At 39.4% G+C, this 24,930-nt stretch overlaps 2 protein-coding genes across 4 annotated transcripts in view; one reads left to right on the top strand and one right to left on the bottom strand.

Annotated features, from left to right (window-relative positions):
• COL9A1 (collagen type IX alpha 1 chain) overlaps nt 1–15,891 on the top strand; it is a 73,985-nt gene extending 58,094 nt beyond the window's left edge. For 2 of the 3 annotated variants that reach the window (XM_074861813.1, XM_074861814.1), the window contains 8 exons: nt 3,986–4,021; nt 4,128–4,172; nt 5,903–5,935; nt 8,064–8,210; nt 9,263–9,317; nt 10,662–10,850; nt 13,601–13,678; nt 14,839–15,891. In XM_074861813.1, the coding sequence (XP_074717914.1) occupies nt 3,986–4,021; nt 4,128–4,172; nt 5,903–5,935; nt 8,064–8,210; nt 9,263–9,317; nt 10,662–10,850; nt 13,601–13,678; nt 14,839–15,023 (768 nt within the window). In that variant the 3' untranslated portion in view covers nt 15,024–15,891. The remainder of the gene's footprint in view (nt 1–3,985; nt 4,022–4,127; nt 4,173–5,902; nt 5,936–8,063; nt 8,211–9,262; nt 9,318–10,661; nt 10,851–13,600; nt 13,679–14,838) is intronic. The other variant, XM_074861816.1, reaches the window with a different exon arrangement.
• A 1,168-nt stretch (nt 15,892–17,059) lies between these two features.
• The window catches only part of COL19A1 (collagen type XIX alpha 1 chain), a 226,223-nt gene continuing 218,352 nt past the window's right edge, over nt 17,060–24,930 (bottom strand). Inside the window, exon 53 of the mRNA XM_074861812.1 lies at nt 17,060–24,922. Coding sequence (XP_074717913.1) covers nt 24,786–24,922 — 137 coding nt within the window. The 3' untranslated portion in view covers nt 17,060–24,785. The remainder of the gene's footprint in view (nt 24,923–24,930) is intronic.

The following is a 24,930-nucleotide window of genomic DNA, read 5'->3' as shown; positions in this document are numbered from 1 at the left end:
CAATTGCAGGATATAAGTACCTCTTCTAGTAATTTGTTAGGAGGGAAGAAGTGGGTCCTGGAGATCTCACATACTTGCAGAAGGTATCTTGCTTTGCTGAATAAATGTCAGTGAAGAGAGTATATAAAGCCAAAAATGTTCATTATCTTCTGTTGCTTATAGGAGGCTACACAGTATGGAATTCACTCACCAAACTTCAGATACCTTTGTTACAGAAATAGTCAGTTCTGCTTTGTGTTTCATCCTTCTTACTTGAGGCATTTACTTCAGTATTAAATGAATTGCACTTGTGAAGTACCTCTGACTTCCCACTGACAATCAAGGAAGTATAGGACTGTTAGTCAGCTGAGGTATCACTGCTGTAGATGTCTTTGGTTGAGCGGAGGAATCCTGCCCCTGGTATGCTCCCAGTATACACTGTAGGGTGGCTAGGTAGGGCTTGCAGTTGGTTTTGGCAGCTTTAAAAAGCTGCTCAGGTATTTAAAACCAAGTTTCTAAGTCTTTGTTGTGTTTTTTGGTGCTTTTTAATGTTGAGATCAGGAACATATGTTTCTAGTCAAATGTAAGTATTGACATAAGGCAGTCTCTTTTTATTAGATTGTATTATTAGATTATATTTTATATATAATATAATTAGATTATGTTTTATTAGATCTTTTATTAGATTTTTCATACGTTAGACTTCTCCAGAGGGAGATTGAAGGTATCTGAGGAAGCAAATCTGGAAGGAAAATAACTAGTATTTGTTGCAGTGCTGACAATCTCCCTCCAAAGATGCCTGATTTTCCTCATTGGTATTACCATATAAAGGGTCTGGACCTCTGGGATAAGAGCAGAATGTAGATGCTGTAAACAGACCCAGTGAGATTCAGGCTACAGCCAGGAGGTTTCTGTTTATCTAACTGGCAGATGACAGTACCTTATGCCTGGAGCGTTTTTAAAATCCTAGGGTCAGTTTAATGCCCTGTCCAAATACCTTAAAGTTCAAAAACCTATGCAATTATCTCATCCTGTGATTGCTTTTTAGCTTTCCTGTTTTGAGACAAGTGTCCACTTGTATCCTTGATAAATTTTTTTTTCTTCAGTTGCATAGAGGCTGGAGTGAATTTTCTGGGGCAGGCTTAACACGGCTGCAGCTTTACCAGTAGCACTGATGTGCAGTTTGTATTCCAAGGCACAAGTCTGGAGAGCATTGTGCCACTCTGTCCTTTCTCTTCCCTATTCAACTTGCAACTGCATCTGTCTTACACAGAGCCAAAAATCCTTGTGAGGGTTTGGAAATAGGTATCTCTGTAGCCTGTTAACCCTAGTCTTTGGGTCAGTCACTGCTACCGGTAAGTTCCAGACTGAAGTAACCTTTCTTCCCTTCCTGATTTCAAAACTTCATGATTTTGTACAGAGGGATCCTATAAAGTTCTGTTGTGAAGCCCATACGTGCATGATAAGAGTTGATGTGAAACTAGAAGCCAAGTAGAATTCACAAAACCCCATATTTCAGCAGTCATTCTTGATCCCAAAGCTGTTAGATATTAGGTACTATCTGCTGGCATCTTGTCACATGCGCCCCATTTTGACCACTTAAACAACCACTGCCAAAGGTATCAGCAAAAGTGTTTTTATTGAAATACGATATTATAAGAAGCTTAACAAAGTTTGATGGCAAGGTTCACACTGTTATTTACTGCAGAGGATATAATAATGATTCAGTTACCAATGCAAAATCAAAGTTACCAATACAAAATCTTAGTGCACTATAACGCAAGGTTATGTGCGATACTGGTCACTTACCAAAGATCTGCAGTTGGTAAGGGGTGTCTCAGCCTCGAGGAGGAACCTTGAGAGGTGTCCCATCTCAAGGTGAGTTCATCACTGCGAGCCAATTGCTTAGCAGAGAGAGCTTGAAAAAGGCTCACTCAGGCTGTCATATTTATGGAATGAAGTGGTTGGCTCATAGTCAAGTATGGAAAAGGTGGGCATGCGACTCCTTGTACCCACAACTTTCTTTGTTCCCTGACAAATGAGTCTAGGAAGAACCACCTGCTATTTACATGTTAATTGCATGTTCGGTGTTCCAGTTTCTAAGCCCATATGCATCTATGCTCACCACGTCACCCTGTTCCTGCGTGGGTTTTCAGAGAACAGGTCAGAAGTAGAGACGTTATTGGGCTGGTTGTGACCTAGGCCTTTACTTCCTTTGGAGCCTTAACAAGGCTGCTACTAGTTTGGTCAAGGAGTTGAGTGCATCCATCAACACCTGACATATTATAGCAGAGATCACAATACAAAACAGAGTTACAACAATGGATCATGGTTCAGAGAATCTTGCAGTGGTTACGCAGATATGTTACAGATAATGGCCAAACCCCAACATTCACCACTTACACTGTTTCTGATTCACATATTTTGAATTGGTTTCAGACACACTGGTTCTGTCTGTTTTAGTAAATTGAACAGCACCAGGCTAAGACCCAGACCTTGGCACTGCAACACGATCCTTTATATTGTTAAAAAGTCAGTGTAACCCCTGGTACAGTTTTGGCTGGTGCTGACTGGCAGTTCTGCAAACAGTTCCTGGGCATGGTTTGAGACGGATTTTTACAAATAGATAAGCAGTAGGTCAAAAAAGTGGATATTTTCATATTTTGGCATCTTACCCTATTGCCTCCATTGAAATTTTGGGAGTCAATGTATAATAGATTCAGATAGTTTCAGCTGTGATTTTTATGTTATAGGCCAAGTTTCACAAAAGCAAAAGCTTCTCCCACCTCAACCTTATTTATTGTCTGTTTTGTTGCTCTAAAGAAGAGTAAGTAGAGAAAAAGAACCCCCCAAATGATGTTAGGTTGGAAATTGATGTCTTTTTATGTGAGTAATTGGAAAACCTTAATAAGACACGATTTGGGAACACTTCAGACAAAATAGTTTCAGCTTTGACAAAGTTGGAATGTTAAATGGGTCTGTGATTTCCACTGCTTAGCTTTGTGGATAATTTAGTATTGGCTCTTCGTCCTCAGGAACATGAGAACAAATCTGAGTTCATTAAATTGTAGATGTTACACTGGTTTGTGTGCCTGTATCTTATGTGAATTAAATGGATCTCTGAAATTGGAGAGAAAATGCTGTATCTCCGTCTGTTTCAAAAAAAAAATTTATGCACTGTTATAGTTCTTTTGGAATGTATATATTTTAATATGCACAGACTGCAAAGAACATTTAAGGATGGAGTGATTGGTTTTCTAACAGAATACAAATACTAAGATTTTCTTAACACTGTTCTACAAATGAAAAATTTATAGAGACAAATTACATAAATTTGAAATTAATCAGGTCATTACTTTATTCCTCTTTGGTTTGTGCCTGTCCACACAGGTACGTTTTGGTACAGGATTCTAAGATGAAGAACAATAATGTTTTTTTTAAAAAAGGAATATCAACTTTAAGATACAAGCCATTCAGCTTTGACTGTAATGATCAAAATTCTAGAGACAGTTCTGCTAAAAAACATTGAGAATTAAACAGCAAGCAAGGCCAGATTGTGACTGAATTTGTGGATGTCTGTACTTATCCCATGTTAGCAGGGCTGGTATGGCCTGCAGCAATATGGAATATTTAATAGGGCTAGAAATAGTGATACACTTACTGGATTTTTTACTTAAAACTTGTAACCAATTTGCAGAGCAGAATTGTAGCAGCTGCAAGAGCATCTGCCATGTAAAGGGAAGATCCACTGTTTGACAGTCAGAATCTGTACCATCCAGTGTGTCAGTGGATTCTATGTTCCATGCTATTTGTTGTCTTCAGTCTGTCACCTTAATTATATAGTAAGATTTAAGTGCTTTCATTGTCATTCCTAAAAATTTTCAGCTTTAAAGGTCTCTTGCATTAATGCTAGATGGTAGGGAGGATTGAAAATAATTCAGTATGCTTTTGAACCTGCAGTTTCAAATTCTGATTTTTTTTTTTTTTTTAATCTTTAACCTCTTAGGGTTCAGTGGGTGAACCAGGACCTAAGGGTGAACAAGTAAGTCGTATTAGAGATCATGGTACTTTCAAGTCACACTACCAAATATTGCAGTACATTATGTTGACTAAATCTGAAGGCTGACAGTATGTCTTTTTTGATACAGGGTGCACCTGGAGCAGAAGGAGATGGAGGAGAAAAGGGTGACTTGGTAAGGCGTTATTTTCTCTTCATCTGATCTAATATTTTGTTGTCATAAATTGTATTGTTGGAATATTGTTGGAGTGCTTCAGGCATATGGTTTGATCACTGAAAGTTACATTTCAGTTGTTGGCCTGGTCATGCCATTCCTGCTGTTTTGAAAGCACTCAGAAATCCGCATAGTCTGTTAGGTGTGTAGCATGGTACAGGCTGCCTTGAAGGCAGGATGTGTGTGTGTATATACACACACACACACATATGTAGAGATACACTAAGTGTTTATGTATAAATATATATATGCATACACACACATACATTGATTCTTGGTGTTTGAGGCAGTGAAGATGAGGAGGTAGTTTAATTCAGGTGAAACAGGAGCACAGATAATAAATATCCTTAATAATTCATACTTGATGGAAATATTTTGTATTGCCTTTATATTTGGAAGTAAGATGTAGCAACTGGCTGCTAGGGAGAGGGAAGATGATCTGGGGAGAGGCTGTGGCACTGTCATATTGCTGGAGGAATAGATACATGTATGCACCACAGGAGTGTGGCATGTTGTGGATTCACATGGGTAATGCCTGGGTCATGTGCCCTTGGGTAAAAAGGATTTGTTTTCCTACAGAAAGAGGCTAGTTCAGCAGCTCCTATGGGGCCCCACCCAGCAAAGCCAGAACTTCATCTTTCAAAAGGAAGTAAACTGCTCTCAGTTTAAAAAAATGGTAGCCAGGTTGTGTGCTGGGAATGAGCACTTTTTTCCTACACTGCAATTCTGAAAGGCTTTTAAAGCTGATTAACAGCCCTAGTAAGCTAGATGTCCAGTAATTCAGCTTCACCAGCATGACACAGATTCCCAGGAAGCAACACTATGAGTTGTTTAAGTGTGCTGCCAGTTAGTCTGTTTTTAAACCGGTAACAGTTGTTATTTCTATTTCACTTACGGCATATCCATTAACAGCCAAGGTGGCCTTTCTGACCTTTAGAAACCAATTATTTCACCAATGACATCTAGGAACTCGGAAAATACAGTTTTCAGAAATCTGTCAAAGAGTAATACGAAAACACCAAAGAAGAAGGGTTTTTCTATTTCATAGGTGATTACAAGATTTTAAACTTTTTTTTTTTTTTTAAATTCAGAGGGAAAAATAAAAACTTCTGAGTAGTGGGACTGCTGTTCTCAGTCAAGCAATAGAGGGATCTCAGGGTTGTTCAAGCCAGGAGCCAGGTTGTTGGGAACAGGAACTTCTAGGGATTTGGCTTCTTCATAGCACATTGGGTAGACAATTGCTTGGTTTCTGTTACAGTTTTGTCAGGGCTACCACAACACTGTAAAATATCTGTAATTCTGTCAGACTAGAAAATCCTGATTCAGTAATGCTTCCTCTAAAGGCTTCCAAGCAATCGAATATCTAAGATCTTCCTATGCTGTAACTGTGGTTTGAGAGGTTAGAGCCATGTGTCTAATTCTAAAATAAGCAGTACAAAACCAATTATAGTAAACATGCTTTCTTATTTGCACCTTACAGAAATGATTTGAGAAAGGAATTTTACAAAAAAAGTCTGAAATTTAAGTTTTATTTCCAAGTTTTATTCATTTGAAGTGCAATTTTGTCTAAATCAACTAAATATGTGAACTTTTTTTTTAGTAGTGAAAAAAATCACGTCAAGTTTACTGCATTTGTAATGTCTTTGATAACAGATACCTCTTTTGATATAGTTTGTCTTATTTCTGCTTAGGGTGATATGGGATTACCAGGAGCAAAGGGAGCTGTAAGTATAATGAATAGCGCTGCTACAGAAATACAGAGATCTAGTAGATCAGATAGATGATTTTCTGATTTAAGAAAGAAAATACAAATAATGAGCTGAGCTCTTTATCACAGTTAAATTGAATGAGTTCCAACAGCATTTCTTCTGTTTAAATTTTGAATACAGTCAATATTAAAATGAGTTAGCTTTGGAAAGGAATTAATGTCCTGAATTCTAAGCTCCATAAAAGGGAAGCATCATTCTGCAGTGGTTTTCTGGCCAACTAATTTTTTTTTTTTTTTTTTAAGGAAATGAATGTATTCTTTGTACAGTAGGTGTTGTATAGAAAGGAGGCTCAGTGCAGTGGCTGCACGCCGCCTGTAATCTTTACGCTGTGAAAAAGCTGGCAGCAAGGCTGTGATGTCTGTGAAAGCAGAAGTATTTATGTCCCAGATTCTTTTTTTTAAATTTTTTTTGAAATAACAAAGTGATAGCTTTGATGTGAAAGGTGAGCAGGAGCTTGTATGTCACATAAGAAAAAGATTTGAGCTGAAAGCATTCTTTTATTTCAGGATCTCTGAAGAGTGGGATTGTTATTGCGCTATGACACTAACATATCAACAGTTCTGCCTACAGGAAACTGAGGCTGACCATCACAAACTACACTTTTGTGTTCTCAGTGGCCTGTGTGACTTTGGGGCTAAGCAAAGTGCAAGTTAGAGAGTGTTTACTTCTGATCAAGATCTTACAAGAAGGGCATGAGGAAGAGAGAGTAGAGGAGAAATTTGTAGTTTTATCCCCCTAGATTTTTAAAATCCTCTTTTGAGGAGAGCCTAGAGTGTTTGTCATACTGGTGAGTACTTACACAAGGGATGTGTAATCCATCAGGGATCCTGATAACTCACCAGGCTGGGCAAGAAAGGAATGATGGCTTCCTGGGTGTATTCCCACGAAGGGAATTTTGCTGTCTTCTTCATATATCTACTGAAGCATGTATCTACTGGGTTTTCTTCTGACAGCAGTTAGGTGTCTGAGATGCAGCATAGATGGAACTGAAATGGCTCCATCTTGTGGATTTAACAGATACCACAGTGGAGTAATTTATTCTCGAGCATCTCTTTCAGCGGGTGGTTTTTTTTTTTTTCCCCCGGTAGATTTGGGAAGCCTTAAGTATGTAGGAATTTTTTTCTGTTTTTTTGGGGAGGGTTTGTTGTGGTTTTGGGGTTTTTTTTTGGTTTTTGGGTGTTCTTTTAGTCCTACTACTGATTAATAGTAGTAAAATAACTTGTATTGAAAGTAACTCAGAGGTGCCTGTTGACATAGGTCTTGCTCTGCATGACATTTAATCACTTTTAGAAAATTTACTGGGGCAGAAGCTATAGCTTTATTTACTAAATGTACTTAAGTGGATGTATTGATGTAGCCATATCAATCCTTTCATTCCCTAGGGGTCAGGATGTTTATACCAGTAAAACAGCTCTTTCTACCCCTTCCCTGGGTGAAATAAGCTGGCACTGCATCTGTTCAGGCAGTTTGTCAACATCAGGCAGTTTGTGTGAGGATGTTCCCTCCCCTATGCCAGCAAACGCAAGTGTAGGCACTAGAACCTGTGTGCAGTGAGCTCTGGCTCTGACAGAAAAAATGTCCTGACAAAGCAAAAATGTGTGTTCCCAAGCAGCCTGGGGCTAAACGATACAGACTCATACTGTGGTACTCTCTACAAAAGGGCAGGAAAGGCTTTTGGAGCAAGCAGGGAGCTGGAATTTTTGTAACTTAAGGAGCGCTTAATGTCTAGAAAAGTTGCATGTGACATGCTCAAGGACAGAAGTAGAAACCAAGTATAGGAGGTCTCTTTCCTGACAAAAACCCAATGTCTTGGGCATGTCATTATGGATGGTGATTTGCCTCTTTAGTCAGAGTATCTTATTTTTCCACTTCTCCCCTTTAAGTAAGGGATACAGACCTCTTTTTAAGCCGATAAATCCCAAAAGCACTGACTCCAGTTGCTTATTTAAAAAGAAGCTGTTGCAACAACTACATCCCAGCATTCATTGCTTTGCATTTGCAAATAGCTCCTGTCACCATTTTGATCTGTCAGAATGAGTCTAACAGTATTACAGCAGTCCACTGAAATTCCTGTCTTTGTCAGGTTGGTAATCCTGGAGAGCCTGGTTCCCGTGGGCCCGAGGGAAGTCGGGGACTGCCTGGCATGGAAGGGCCACGAGGCTCACCTGGCCCACGAGGCTTGCAGGGTGAACAGGGTGCCCCAGGTCTGCCTGGCAGCCAAGGTCCAGCTGTAAGTACTGTTTTTATGTAATTGATATCTTTTGAACACTTAAGCTGTCACTCACACCGCTTCTTTTTTTTCATCAGGAGGTCAGGAGGTGTGTATGCATGCAAAACCCAAGTGTCACAGTAGAGTTTGAAAATACACTGTACCTCACAACAGATGCATTTGTCCACCAGAGAAATCTTAGGGTTATATGCAGTTAAGTCCTTGGGTCCTCAGCTTTCGGTTCAGTTCCATTTTCTTATGCCTGCTCCACTCCTGTTGTGTGCATGAAACCATGTTTGATACGTGGGTATATCACACGTAGTATCTACCTTGCTAGTCAGATTGACTTCAGCTGGAATAGTTGCATTTGCAGGGACTGGAACACCTTTTATTGACTGGTTGTACTGATTTTGACTGGGATAGTAGCTAGTATGGGGATAGTTTTGGATTTGTGCTGAAAATAGTGTTGATAACACACTGATGTTTTAGTTAGTGCTGAGCAGTGCTTACACAGCACCAAGGCCTTTTCTGCTCCTCACGCTGCCCCACCACTGAGTAGGCGGAAGGTACACAAAAAGCTGGGAGGGGACATAGCCAGGACAGCTGACCCCAACTGACCGAAGGGATATCCCATGCCATGGGACGTCATGCTCAGCCATAAAACCAGAGGGAAGGTTGGCGGGGGGGCACTGCTCCAGGACTGGCTGGGCATCTAGTTGGTTGGTGGTGAGCAGTTGTTTTCACTTGCATCAATTGTCTTTCTTGGGTTTTATTTTTCCCTCTTTTCCTTACAATTTATTATCATTATTATTAATTATTATTAATAATAATAAAAAGAAATAATAGTAATAAACAATAACTGTTTTTATCTCAACCCATGAGTTTTCTCACTTTTACCCTTCCAAATCTCTCCCATCCCACCGAGGGGGAGTGAGCAAGTGGCTGTGTGGTGCTTTGTTGCCCGCTGGCGTTAAACCATGAAAACTGGCCAGCATTTTTTGCATCCGGCACACTTACAAAATGTACTGTGATATCAACTGGTTTTTTTTAAACTATTATTTTTTTAATCCTAGGGAAAAGAACCAACTGATCAGCACATTAAGCAGGTTTGCATGAGAGTCATGCAAGGTAAATATGCTAAAAAGTATTTGATGTTTTTTTCTTGTGCATTTACATCAGGATAATCTACTGCTGTGGAGGCAACCAAGATTTTCCCACTCTCATCCAGAACAAATAGTGTGGCCTCAGCAGGGGACCTGGCAGAAAATCCTCCCATGTGTGAATGTGGACACAATATGAGAGAATATGAGAAGTCCCTTATTTATATACACTTTGCAGCCTCATTGAACTACCTGTTAATTCTGTCCTATTACTGTAGTGAGCACGCCATAGACCAGAATGTTTTTATGAAATACATATATTTTGTGTACAAATCATTTGCTGTGTTTACATATATAAAAGTACATAGCTTCACTGAAAGCTTGTTTTGCCATTTGTACTCGTACACTATTAGATTACAACAAAAAACTATGTGCAAAATAGGTAAAAAAAAAAAAAAGAGCAGCACAGAGAGGGGCTTTCTGGAGATAACATACCATAAAATGAAAGCAATAGTTCAAAACCCTAATTATATTTGCTTAATTCTTATTGACACACACAAAAATCTGGAGCTTTTCTAATATAGTTGGGTGCATGGGATTTACTGAGTTTAAAAATTTATGCTGCCCTGTAAGCACAAAAGAGGCTTTTCAGTACTTGCTATTGAAGATGCCCTTGGGGCTATTATGCCTTTGTAATGTTAAGAGTTTACCAGAATGATATTGCTGCTCATGATTTGATCTGAACATCCTCAGTGGTCATCACTGCTCTTGATACTGCCCAACAGGGTATGTTTTTAAAACTTTCTATAAATAGGATAAAAAGGCCTTTTAAATTGGTCTCTTGAAAGACACAGTAATATTGAGGAGGTTTATAGTGAAATTAGAAATGATGCTTGAATTTATTCATAACCATCAGAATTGGCAGTGAAAAGTATAGGAAAAATCTAGACTGTCTTCATTGCATCCCCCTATAATTGTTAATGCTGTCATGTTTAAAAGAAAAAAAGAAATAGAAATCAATCCAAGTGGGTCCCTGGAACTTTGTCAGCTTAAAGACAACTGTAACTGAAGTTCAGCTTCTTGGTAGGCTTTGCCCGCAGAGTGCTATCCCTAGTCTTCCTCATGTATCTGCTGGTTATGGTTCCTATTTTATTTCAGGTCCTACCCCACCTCCCCTTCCCCCCATCTTCTTTATATTTCTTGGTTGTGGACACAAAATAACTAGTCTTGCCAAGTCATGCAGACTTTATAGCAAATGTCATATGGAGTTGTATGTGGCTGTATCCAGAGAAAATTGTTTTTAAGGCATGCTTAGAAGGTGGATTTGAAGTCTAGAACAGAAATGTTAAGGAACTCCTCCTGTTCATTGCAGAACAACTAGCTCAGCTGGCAGCCAGTCTTAGGAGGCCAGAATTTGGTGCTCCAGGTCTTCCTGGCCGACCAGGGCCACCAGGTGCTCCAGGGCCTGCTGGTGAAAATGGCTTCCCAGGACAGCTTGGTCCCCGTGGCTTGCCTGGCCTTAAAGGTCCCCCTGGTGAGATCGGTCGTAAAGGTCCTAAAGGTAAGAAATTCTGTAACTGGTTTTCAGTTGTTGACTGCTCCATTCTTTTTTTGTGTGTTTGGTTTTTTTCCTTTGTATTAACAGGTTGTGGAGGTACATTGTACACACGTGAAGTCCAAAAAAATCCTGAATTAGGAACCTAAGCTGCTTCCTGTAACTGCTGCCTCAGTTGCCCCAGTGATTAAAGGGTACATTGGCCTGGTCTCAGTAAGACTTGTTTATGAATCTGTTTTTTGTCATCAAATTACTTACACAATATGAGAAAGGACAGGCATGTGTCTTGAACTAGAAGTAAGCAGCTGAGTCAGATGCCTAATATTAATTCTCCCTCTCATGGACTTTTGAGGTTAGTGTTTTTCATACGCTGAAAAGCTGCAGCAGTGATTCTCTCTTTCCTCCACTCAGTCTGGTTGTGGACCTCACTTTCGCAAGACCTGCAGTCCCAAAAACTAAACAGTCAGATTCATTCACTGCTCTCTAGCCTACTTTTCTAAGTCTATCCAGCTTCTTACAAGTGACTGATAACAATCTGCCTCTTATTTGAGTATAATACTTAAGCCACTTAACATCCCTGCACCATGTACCTCAATCTATCGATTCTTTGGAAAGGAGAAATCCATAATAAAATTGATTTACTTTACACTTTACCAAAAAAATCTTTGATCTAAGTTAATATCTTTTGTTCCTGACTGAGAGGAATTATAGTCCTCCAAAGGATTATACAGTAGAATTTTCTGCAACATTTAGGACCACTGTGTATGTGTTAGTTTCTATTCAGCAGTGATTTTGACTTGTTTTCTTGAAAGAAGGTTTTATTTAAAAATTGTTTTTCTGCACAAAGCTGGTCTGTTGCTGGATTAGAGCATTTACTTTTGTCTCGAGCTTTATTTGAAAGTAAAATTGGGAAAACCTTTGAAAGAAGGAATAGAATACAAACAAAGCAAACCTTAATAGTGTTATTGCTGGAGTTCTGTTACTGTTTTCATTTAATGTAATGTCATCTGTATTCACAGAAGGAACAAAAAAGGGAGATGATACAAAGGTGATTGGATATGCTGAATTTGTTTCAGCACACAGCAGGCTGCACTGTTAATATTAAAAAAAATAAAATCTACAGTGTGTTAAAAAAACCCCAAACAAGTAAGATGCTTTGTTTCCTATCATAATTGTCATCAAACTCCAAGTTACCTTACAGTAAACCTTGAAATGCAATTACAGATACAAGAGAAGTGGTGAATGCTGTCAGGTGCAAGAGCTATCATGATAATACATGGCAGGCAACCTGAAAAACTCCCAGTGCTTCACTTTTGAGTTCCTGGTAGGGTTCCACAGAGTTCCACAGAGGTCACAGGGATGAACTGACATTCCACATCCATTTGGGGAGTAGTCGGAGATTGGAGTGAGCAGAAAAGGGTACACAGGACATGTGATAAAAGGGAAAAGGAGGAGGATGTTGAGAATGGTTTAGAAGATCACCGTAAAGAGGAGATAGAAACACAAGAATGTGTTACTATGAGATAGAGCAGAAGATACAAAGATACAGTGTCAGCAAGAACAGAGTCAAAAAGAGGTGGCTTAAGGTGGTAATAGTGACTTTATGAGCTATCTAGGGTAGAGAAGGAGGGCAGAAACACAAATAAGAAGTTGGAGAAGTTTGGGGTAACCAGCAGTAAACACTATCCCAAAGTGTTCAGTAGCTGGAAATAGAAGAAGTCTACATGGGTAACCTGACATCAGGGCTTCTGGTAGCTGCATTTACAAAGACAGGCTCAGTTTCCATGTTGACTAGGCAGTCTGAAGTGCAGTGGTAAGAGTCCTCCTCTAGTACCCTGTGTGCATCTAACTTGGACTTTTGTACTGGCTCTTGTGTTCCTTTCCATAGCTTCCTCGTCTTCTGCTGTGCCATTTCTAGGCAAACCCCAAACCTAACAGTCTATTTTAACTTCCCTCACTGCAGTACAAGAAAGTATGGAAGTATAAAATAAAGCTCACTCAAGTATTATTAGGCATATACCTGTGACTTCTGACTTGCATCAAAAAGAAAACAAATCAAGAGTTTACGTAGGTATTTATGAGTGGGAGATATATGTACTTTTAAGGAATATATACAGTGAAAAGAATTTGAACTTTACAACCAAAACAACAAAAAAAGCTTCCTCTTACTAAGATGCTTCTTGTTTGGAGCAACATGTGAGTTTGAAGAAAAGCTGGGTGCCCACCAAAGAAAAGTCTCCAAAATACCAGTATATAAGAACAAAGGTCTTTGTTTCACTTTTATGAATGTCTTACGTGGATGTCAACAGAATACTGTAATGTGTGCAAGCCAGCTTTTCTTTTCTTCTCTGCACTGGCTGCCTCAAGGACCAGCACTTGAGAATTTTTACTTCTCAGCTGAGTTCACATGGTCTTGCAAAAGCCCCTGGCCAGTACCCTCAGTCTGTGTTCCAAAATAGCCTGTGTAGCTCTGTGAGTTTGGTTTATTTCTGTTCTATAGGGTATGGCATATTTCATGTGGTACTTACTGTCCAGCCCCAGGTGTTTGTTTTTTTTCCTTCCAACATGTCTACTTAAGTCAAATGGGGGAAAAAACCCAAACCTCTTACCAGGAACGTGTCAGAACATCATTCAAAGATGCCAAGAATATATACAGCCACCTGAACTCTCTGCTTATTAGCCATTCACCTCTGAGAGGAAACTTAATGAAAGTAATACTCCAAGCAGGCTGTAACTAATTTATGAATTTGCTTTAGGTGAACCAGGAGAAAGAGGAGAAAGAGGATTTCCAGGAAGAGGACTGAAAGGTTACCCTGGACCACGAGGTCTTCCAGGTAAATATAAAGGAGTGAAGATAAAGAAGAGATGTAGTAAAAATTATTCAGAACTGATACCTCAAGCTGCCTTGAAAAGACAAAAGGTGCCCATTAAGCAATAAACTTCCAAATAAGAGTACTTTATAATTTTTACTTCATAGGTAATGATACAGTCACAAATCAGAATTAAAAGCTCTTTTAATAAAGAGCTACCACCCATTTGTCTCAGTGTAGAAAGATTAGGAAAAAAGTATACAAAGCATTAAAAAAAAAGAGGCAGTGACACACACAGATATATAAAATTGCCTCTTTTTTATATAAGTGTATATATATAACGTAAAACAAACAGATTAACTCACTGGCAGCCACAGCAGTCTTCAAAATCTCGATTCATAGTTTAGGACATGCAAAGTACAATTATTTTTGTGGCAATTAATTGCAGTGTTATGTAACAGGGGTCCAGGAGAGATTCTTCCTGATAAATGCAGCACAACCGGCCTCTAGTGGACAGTGAATGAAAATAAACATGTTATTTCCATCAGTATCGCTCTATAACATGTTTCTGTGTGTATATAGAGACAGAAACTACCAAAATTTGTTCTCTTTGTAAAAAGGAGAAGAAATCAGTTGAGTGCATACTGATACCTAGAATGTTTGTGAAACTCGGAGTTGTCTTCTTCAGAGATTTATCATTGGAAGAGGCTTACTAAAATCGCTATATTTCATCCCTTCACTGAAGATTTAAAACTAAAATCAGAATTCCACTCTATACATCTATTTCCCCAACACCTCTGAGTGGAGAATAAAAACAACTGATATGCCTCTTTCCAGAGCGCTGAGATAACTCTAAAGTAGTGAGTAGCGCTACACCTTCATACACAGGGCCAGCAGGGCTGCCTGTGGTGCTGCCATCAGGCACATGGTTTAGCTTTTTATAGCAGCAGAGCCGCTCCAGTACAACTGGGGAGGATTGGGACTGAAATGTCATTGCTGTAGCTCTGTAAAGTTGTCTATTAGAGGAAAACTGTCCCTCTAAGGAGGTACCTCTCTGGGGAATCCACCAAAAGCAGTAAAAAGACATCATCTACAGTGTTTAAGAACAGGATGTTCAGTAAAGCTATCTGTGTGCTAAGCAAGTCACATGCTGCCAATTTTTAGACCTGCATCCACTTTTCCAGGTGAACCAGGCAAACCCAGCTATGGCAGGGAGGGCCGTGATGGTGAACGAGGTCTCCCTGGGGTGGCCGGTCAGCCTGGGGTTCCTGGTCCTCCTGGCCCCCCTGGCCCTCCTGGGTACTGCGAGCCGTCGTCTTGCAGAATGGAGGCTGGACAGAGAGTTGGTAAGAACATGAAAGGGCCATGAATGGGCAACGCAAGTGCCATGAAGTGTCATCATCAATTTACTTCCTGCACAGACAGCTGAGAAAAAATAAGGAATGAAGGAGAAATATAAACAAGGAGAAACCTTTCACCCAAGGTTTCAGTAAGGCATTTTTAACACAGTGGTTGTACATTCTTTCTAAAGGTGTACTTGGCAACACAAGCTGGAACAATGGTGCTTACAGAAATACACAGGTGCTGCCTTCTGGCTCTTTCTCCATTTGAGGGGGGAAAAAAAGGCACTTGTCTATTTTTTTTTTTTTTTTTTTTTAAATAAAGAGTTTCTGTGATTTCTCCTCCTCCCCTACTTAATTCCTATGTATGATATACAGTGAAATAACATGTCTTCAGCCATCAAATAAAAAAGAAACAGTTTATTTACTTCACTTGTAGCTATTCTTTTGTGCTTATAAAACAAATTCCAGGGCACTCCGAAGAAAATTCCATCACTTCATGCACAGTCATTTCATTGTATGTATGTGCCGTACAGGACTCCCTCAGCTCTGCAGTTCAATTGCAGAAACACAGCTGGGAGGCTGTTCTTACGAAAACCTGCCACCCTGACACCTTTTATACTGTAAATCTCTGTAAATGCAGGATCACTGGGTTCTCAGGAATAAGCCATGTGGAATAACCTCTTCATATTCCACTCCAGTCTGTGTTGCATTCGTAATTTTGTATGAAGCCTATTCCAGCTCGCCTCCTTCTATGTGAAATTAAAATAAAAGGCTAGAAGCCACTGTCATGGGAATTTTAAGTCCCAGAAATATAAAAGTTTATAGTAGAGATTACAGATTTTGAAGTAACATCTGTGGTTGTACAAAAAAACTAATAAATAATGTTTTAACACTCTCTGGGTTTTTGTATGTATGGTTACATTTGCTACCAATAAACAGAACAGCTAGAAGGCAGCCATTAGACATCCCAAGTTACCTTTTAGATAAACTCAGTTTTTAGAGGAAAATGTGCATTGTGGATATTTTGTTTCTCTCTGTATAAATTAAACTATTTGTGGTTTTCACTTTACCTCCTCTGAAGTGTATTCTCTCTCAAAGACAACAATGAAACCATCCTATGATGTTTCCTGTCATTTTGCTATTAGTCATCCAATTTTCAAGTAACAAACTTTGGCACACTTGCTTTAAGCATTGATTTTTTTCCCTAGCCCTTAATTGTCTGTTTATATTCAAAATAGTTGACTTGTACGTCCTGTGAGAATATAAAGAAATAACATGATCAATTGAGCTATGCATTTTGCATGTAACGTATGAGACAACCCTAAAGGGAAAGGTACTGGTATATACTCTTAAAAGGAATTACTGAAAAATGCCATAGATAAGCCTTCCCCAACCAAACCTGACACTCTAGCTGCATCTGAGAGCTGCTTCTCTGGCACCTCATGTGTTGTCAGGAAATGCCTAAATAGAAATCACTTGTGAGAAAAATGTCTGATAAAGCTGCCTACTAAAAGAAATATTTGCACATTTGTTAGAGACTTTTGAGGGATAGTTAAATGGGATTAATTCTGATAATCTCTTTATGTCCCTTGCACAGCCCAGTATTTTAAATGATAAAATATAAAAGAGGCCAAATCTTTACAAGTAAGTCTTACCTACAAGTGTCTGCTGCTCTCTGTTCAGTTCCACAGAAGCAGCACTGGGTGAGATTTCAAGGAAAAGATGGGGAAGAAAAATAGGCATAAAGAAATGTGCCATCCTTCCCAGAGAGTCTGGGTAAAGCCTGGGACAGAACGGTTTTCCTGCACCTCCACTTTGGCCAAACTCTCATAACCGACATCTCCCACGTTAATATTACAAGAAGTCATCAGAACAGATGAGTGCAAAGAATTTCACTCTTAAGAAACAAATCCAGACAATTGCATACAAGGTGGTTAACTTGTTCACACATAAGGATGTTCTCTAAAGTCTCAGATTAGGTCAGTTTTTACTGATTTAGGGCAGAGTCCTCAGAAGTACTTACGTAGTGCAACAAATAGACCGTTAGTGGTAATAACAAACTGCAGTTTCACCAGCAAACTTTTATTTTGACTATCAAGTGTGTAAAACTCTTAAAAGAAAAAAACCCCACCTGATAACAGAATGAAAATATTATTTTCCATATGTAATGCATAAACATAATGAATCAAAAGAAGCAGAGCCCCCCCCCCCTTTAAATACAAATGTGAAGTGCTTTAAAAAATATAGTCTGAAAAATGCATAAAATTCCACAATGGAAAGACACTCATGTAGGAGAGAAAACATTCATATGTAAAAATCAAATCAGAACTATTACAATCAAACAAATTCAACACTAAGGGTCAATTCGATGCAGAATCTAAGTGGATATTAAGATTGCGACACATTTTCTGCCTTCAAGCTGACACACAACTTTTAAAATACAGAACTGCAGAATAAATCCTCAGGCCTGTAAGTCATTATGGGACATGTTGGTTAATCTAAGTATTTACCAATTCCAAAACTTGTGCAAGAGTGGCAAAAATTTATCTGAAGAATGGTAGACTGTATGCCAAAAAATACCAGGAACTGCATTTTTAGTAATAGCACCTTCAAGTAAATAAAGATTTGGAAAATAAAGATAGGGTTATGAATTTAAAAGAAAGGTGTATCAACTATGGTGATACAGAAAAAACTAGTTCTAATTTAAATAAATATATTCAGAAAGCCCAAAGCAAAGAGACTGAGAGGTTTCACAAGCCACTGAGAGTGTACTGCCCATTCTAACCAGATGCTCTGGAATCCTGGGAAAGTCCTGAGTAAATCTTGTTCTCCTCCCCTTCTGGTTCAACATCATAAAATGCTATGAGAGTTCTTGAACAAAAGACTAATGAAAATCACTTTTACTTATCAGGATCTCTGCTGCCACTCCTAATTCTGGAGGTTTAACCACACTGTGATAAATACATTTTTTAGCTCCCCGGTTACTGGACTTAAGTGTAGGCAGGAACCAAGAGAAAAATGTTTAACTGTCCTCAAAATGATAATTCTTCACAATCCAATCTGGAATTTTAAAACGTTGACTGCAATGCTTTCCCTACTAGGCTACTAATAAGTATTAGTAACACTGCTGCTGAATACTGTAATAAAATATATGTATGTTACACATCTATAGTTCATAAATATAGAGAGAGTTTATATATGAGTTTATACATAAGTTTTCTGTCACAGCCAACACTGGGTTCAAGCAACCCAGTATGAACTAATACCAAAAAACTTGTGAATATTTCACAAAGGCCAAAGGAGCTCTAGAGCACAATTTGGCGCCCCCACATGAGGCAAGAAAGCAAGGCTGGGGAGGATTATGCTAGATTTTGCTTCCCTGAATACCCTGGGCATGATCTGGGTTTACCCAGAGCCAAACACAGGTCTACAACCAAATTTGCTCTTCCTTCAAAAAGGGCAAGTGTCATCAGATGGTACTTTCAAGGTTACTTGAAGGACAGAGGGAACAAGAAACAGTCTCTTAGTTTTAGAGACAACAGCGTTGGTTCCTCCTAGCCGAGCACAGCAGTTGTGCTCCATGTACAAACACATGCTGCATTTTGCAAATGTTTTAAAATTGCTTAGCTAATTGGGTGGAATGCGTTTGCTTGACCTGCTCGTCATAGTATCATTTGGTGATGCAGTCTCTGTTTCCTTTATACTTAAAAAGCAGTCACTGCATCTCCTCTGCTCATGGGGCACTGGTAAAGAAGAAATGTCTTTATTTTGTAGGGCATGTTACTTCCACCTGATTTGTTACAGCTTCAGTTTTATTCCCTCCTCTCAATCTTTTGTTTTACTGTTCCGTTTTGCTTGCTGTGTATGCATTCAAAAGGACTAGTAAAACTGACAGCTTCAGAGGCAAGTTTGCTGAAGCCACTATGAAATTTGAAGAAAGAAAATCAAGTTAGTGGTCAAAATATTACCTATCATCCTTTAAAATGCCATTTACGTAGGAGTTCTCTTTTTTCTCCTGGGAGAGTTAGGCAGCAAGACAGCAATGAAAATACCTAGAGTTACCTGAAGTTAAACACTTCAGTGAATCAGTTGCTTGAATAAAAGTGATTATCTCATATTCAGACAGGAAAGTTATCTGCATCCGATTCAGAGATTATATTAACTTCCATAAATTTTATATATATATATATACACACACGGCAAAGGTTTTTAACTTTTTTTTTTCTCCAGACTGTGGAGGAAAAGTTTCAAGAAAAAAATAAAAGAAAACTAAGTTTCACCAATCCGTAGGAAGCACAAGCCTGACCTCAGAGTGGTCAAAAGCAAATTCCGCCCTGAATTCAGCCAGCCCAGGCGCCGAATGCTCCCCAGGGCTCGCTGCGGTGGCTTTGTGCCTCTCCTTTCTCTTGTTTGCAGTTGCATCCTCCCTCCGTGATTTAACACAGAAGGAAACGTTGTCATTTCTGACAGAACCACATACAGAAAGTACGTGAAACGCTTTCATTTCTGTCCAGAATCCTATTTCAGATGTAAAGGGCCACATAATAATATAAAAAGCAATTTTCTATCCACTTAATACATTTCCATTGAACTGAACCTTCAGTGTTGCAAACCAAAAATATAATGAAGGAAAGAAGCAATCTGTTGGTACATACTGTGATTCAGTCAGTGACAGCTGCATATCACTCAGAAATTGAAGAAAATAATAAAATAAGGTCTGTCATTGACAATCTTTCAAATATGTTGACTAGAGACAATATATTTACATTGAAACTGCAGTTAAGTAATTAAACGCATTCATGTTTGTAGAACAACACACCTGGAAATAAAACTGCTAAAAGACATGTAGACTACATTCTTTTTAGCTACAAACTGATTTTGGTCTAGAATCTGTAACGTTTGTTAGCAATTAATATTTGAAAACCACATTTCCTTAAAGTATTGTGAAGCTTGAGTTTTCCACTTAACACCAACCAAAGCAAGGTCATGGTTAAACTTGTTCTCCATGGCCTACACTCACCTACGTGTATGGAGATGGATTTAAACATCCATCCAGTACAATCTAGTCATAGTGGACATAACAGATTTCAAGGAGAATTTGTATGACTCGGTACATCCAGAATCTAACAAAAACACAATAAAAAAAACCCCAAATCAAGACTGTTTTGATTCCTGAGATACTTCTCATGTTCTAACATGGCATGTTAGAGCAGCAGTTCTACTGCACTAGTAAAATGCAAGGTTATAAGCTGGCTTTACATACAATATTTGGAGAAACAAGTTTATAAAATGCTAGTTTAGCCTGTGGGGTTTTTACAAGACTTTTATGTAAACATCACAGAAAAAGAAGAAAAAAATTGAGTGTACACTAACATGAAAAATAGTATTTTACCCTTGTGAAAAAGAAGCAGTGCCAAAGAATTTTGTGTGATTATTCATTAATTTAAAAAATATGCATATTTAACAAAGCTGTGCATATCTAACATCTGTCATAATCTACAATCATAAAACATAAAGGATGGATGATACAATCAATCCTGTTTTGATATCACAGTGCTCTTTTAGCATTGAAACCAAATCCAGTTTAAGACAAAAATATTGGTTCTTAAAACATTACTAGGCTGCACTGCTACTTGATCTGATGAAGTATGGTGGTGTAATTTTTATTAACCATAGCAGACTCCCTGCTCCCCTAGAGACAAACATCATTACAGTGGACATAATTGATGCCTGAAAGTGGGATGTCCCACTACTGCATATTCTTCTGTAACATGTACATATACAAAATACAAATAAAATCTAAGCAATATTACCTAAAAAAATTATCCAAGAAAGGCAGTATTTCTGCAAATACTACCATGCAAAACTAAATGGATTTTAGGAAAAAAATTAAAAAGTCAGGCTCAAGAACAAAATCAGAAAGACTGACTCTTGTGCTGTGAATCTACGCAGCACTGGGTCATTTCTTGGACTGCTGAGCAAGTTCAGCCTGGGCTTTCTGCTTTGTACTGAACAGACGTTTTGAACTCCACCGTGTGGACAAAAGGAGGTATGTTGCAGCCTCAGAAAAGTTCCCCTCTCACCAAGTTTATTACTTTAGGCAAACTGAGTAGTTCTGTACATAGCTATTTGAAGAAAATCCCAACATGTTCTTAGTAGATTATAATGCAATTTGCCATAAAATATAGTAGTCTGACCCTGAACTAGGACAAAGTCTAGACAGCTTTAAAAAAGCTTTAAAACATTTTGTCAAAGGTATTTCAGTTCAAAGTCCTGTTGTACATAAACATTCCCAAATCAGAAACGTATCTTCTGCTACTGGAAAAAAAATAATTCTCTGTGTTTAGTTCCTTTACTGCAGCACAGACTGCTCAAAACAGGTACGAAATTGATAAAGCAAATCGCAAAACAGATTAGAACCCCTCTGCCCTTCCTGGCCCCCTTCCCAAAACCCAAGACAACACCAGTCTGAAACTGCAAAGAAATTTCAGGGGCCAAAAAAAAAAACCCCACGCAGAAGCACGTTTCCAGGTACATTCTGCTTTCAATTCTAAAAATGCAGAGTAGGAGCAACCCAGTGTGAAGTAAAGTTAAACTGGGATTAACTCTGTTCTACCCCAGTGAAGAACACGACATCTTTAAAAAGGTATTGAGATAACAAAATACCCGTTTTCTCATATGAGAAAATTAAAGTGGGCTTTTAGCAAAATATAAAATAATGCAACAAGATAATTACCAAAGTTACCTGCAAATCAAAGTGTTCAAATACATTTTAAATGACCTTTAGATTTGAGCCTATAAAAAAAAAAGGCATCTGTAGGAAACATAGATGAAAAAATAAACTTCTTCAAATATAAAAAGTGTTCTGCTTTCTGATAAGTTCAAGTAAATTAACATACAGCAATTGCATCTGGCAAATAACAGATGCTCAGTTTCAGCTAGCTAGAAGTCCCAAAATATACACATACCACTAACGCGGCGCAACAGTCTATGTACAGCCTTCCAGGATGGGGGCTGCTTGGAAACCTCTCAGTCACGTGGATATCCTTTACAAGACAGCACCCTTTTCGATACTATCACAGAAAATGAAGTTTAAAATTAACTTAGGAAGTAAAAAAATATTCAGATTTTTACATATATTGGAATTACTAAAGAAGTAAAAAGAAATAAATGAAAAAAATGTTCATGCAAGACACCTGACCAGCAGTTCATTTGACTGAATGGAAAACAGTATGAGCGGCCTGGTCCTCTGCTGGTGTAACACAGACAAATATATACATTGGTGCAAGGCCCCTGGCTTTACTCGCTGGGCTGGCAGACCTGTGTCCCAGACAGGAGCAGGTGCCTCAGGACAGACAATCGCTCAGTTTCAAGCTGCCTCACCAGTTCCCAGCGTTCGCACAGCTGTGGTGCTCTGAGGACCAGGTCCGGAAAGGTGGTCAGTACCACAGAGCAAACCAAGACGTGCTCCGTGGGCAGCACAGGAGGTCTGGAATGGGAGCAGCACATTTTGAGCTAAGCACAGGCAGGACCGCTTGTTCCAAATGCACCTTCACCCCGTCGGGATGGGCACCCACAGCCCACGGAGCGGAGAATGCACTGGCCTGGAGAAGGGGCAGTTATTGCCTCCTGAGGGACAGCGAGGGATGAGCAGAAAAGGAGGCATCAGGACTGTGGTTCACCCATGGTCTTTGACCTGTCTGTCTCCATCCTCATGAGGGACAGATGGACCCCAAGGGGTCCCTGGCTGCCGGGCATATTACAGCTCACAGATTCCCTTCAGGAGATGGTTTCATGGTACGTCACGGGTTTTCAGCTGTCCTCCTTCCTGCTACCCTCTCCTGTCCCAGGTGTTTACTTTCAGCCTTCGATCTCTGTGTTTACTTAAACATCTTTCTCGTGCCAAGCACCTTCTTCCCTCCAAACATCTAACTGATTAACATGCCAAGTGGGTATGCTTTCCCTCTCAGACAGTGCCTGAAGGCTTGCCTGTGCTCCCCAGCTACCTCGGTTAACTCTATCACCTCTTGCACTCATCTTGCTCCTCCGGTCTGGGTGCAAGTGCTAGGAACTCTATTCAGAACAAATGCCAATGTGTTTCTTTTTTTAAAGACTCCCACCAGTCATACCTTACTGTTTTTAAGCAAAACCCAGAATTCAGGCAGATTCGTGTCTCACAACAGCTTTCCTGGAACCCAGCACTTCCAATTTGGGAACACATCCCTGGCCTCTCAGTACTGCCCAAGCACGAAGTCACCAAAACCACTTCCCTGCCTGATGGTGGGAGAGAAAGACTGGCTTCCTAATGAGGGGGCAGGAGCCCTCTGTACTGCTTTTGCACTAGGGATTTGTTTTGAGGCTGTGGGTTATAGCTGTCCATGTTCTCTGAATAGCACCTTCATGTTCTATTGCACTGTAACAAATTCCATAGGACTAATCTAGGATCATCTGTTTTCTTATAATCAGGAGTGAAACTTTGGCCAACTCTCCTCCCTCCTTTTCAGAATCAGCCTGTGTGATCGATTTTCTCCATCTTTTCTTTTGCACAACCCTTTGAGCTCTATCAGACTTATGCTTTGTTCTGTTTTGTTCTTCATTGACAATGTCTGGTCTTGCAGGATTTACTGAATGTCTGCAAACTGCATGCAGTCATGCTCTCTGTAGTACACCTTTCCAAGGAGGGTTTTGCATTTTTTCCGCATTTCTCTTGAACTCAAATAGTTTTTTGCAACCAGTTTTTAGGACATGTGAGTTTCGCATTGTACTGTTTCCATGTTCTTCTCAGGCTTATTTTGGCACATCATTATTGCAGGAGGAAGAGGAAAATTGTGCCACCAGTAAGATTAGAGGCTTGTAAAGTTCCTTCTTTGACTGTCTTACTGTGTATCCACCACTCTCGGCTCTAAAGCAAGGGGTTGTTTTTGCTGTAAGCAGATACAATGGCAGAATAGCTTGATTACAGGCAATGACACTACACTTACTAAGTCCATGGAACGGTTAGAAGATGTGCCAGTTCTCAGTTGGGAACATCAACACCAGTCCCGAGAAGTTCAATATCAGGAGTACACATTACCATGACTAAATGAATGTACAAGCCCTCAGTTGGGACAACATCCAGTCAGGAGAGACGCTTCTCGGGGCTACACCTGATGAATTTCCAGTCAGTATGAAGCTAAACGTTGGATGGGACTAGAGAGATCATAAACACATCTTAGTTTCCTTCTTCAACAGCTAGGAAGTGACTGAAATGGTGGGCAGTGTTTGTGGTGCACGACACAGACCCAGCTCAGAAGGTGTGCCAGAGCATCCTCAAAGGACATGAACGTTTAGTCTAAAGAGAGTTCCCAGCGCTCCAGCTCAGGTCCTGCATTCGTCATGCATGGGTATGCTTTAAAACTTCAGAAATGCATCTTTTCCATTTAAACTTCACCACCAGCAAGAAAAATAAAGCCAGCCTACATACTGAGGCATACTCTTAAGTTATAATAGACTATTTTTTGTTTGAAGGAAGAAGCTTATGAAAATTATTTGGGCCTATTCTCTCCTCTAAGTAAAATAAATATGAGAAACATTAACACATGGAATGCACTCTAGAAAATATATGTCATCATTTCATAATTACGACACTGCAAATAACAGAATAAGGCTCAATTCCATGCCTTATAAGTTATCGACATAATGTGCAGTGTTGAGGGAAAAAAAATGCACCAAATATTTCAAAAATTAAATTAACTTAATGAGAGGAGTGAAAAGTGACTGTGAACCCAAGTGTCTAGGGGAGAGGGCTTTTATTTCCCGCTGGTGCGTGACCGAGTCTGTGATATGTGGTAATAGCAATCTGCCGGATTGCATCTCCCGTTGGGTCCAGGTGGCCCCTGCGGTCCGGGTGAGCCTGGCGTTCCCGGAGGGCCTGGCAGGCCAGTAGCTGGTAAA

The sequence above is a fragment of the Strix uralensis genome, chromosome 3 (genome assembly GCF_047716275.1).
Source record: "Strix uralensis isolate ZFMK-TIS-50842 chromosome 3, bStrUra1, whole genome shotgun sequence".
Classification (NCBI taxonomy): domain Eukaryota; kingdom Metazoa; phylum Chordata; class Aves; order Strigiformes; family Strigidae; genus Strix; species Strix uralensis.
Note: the sequence above shows the minus strand (reverse complement) of the source record. Positions and strands in the feature narration are given on the sequence as shown.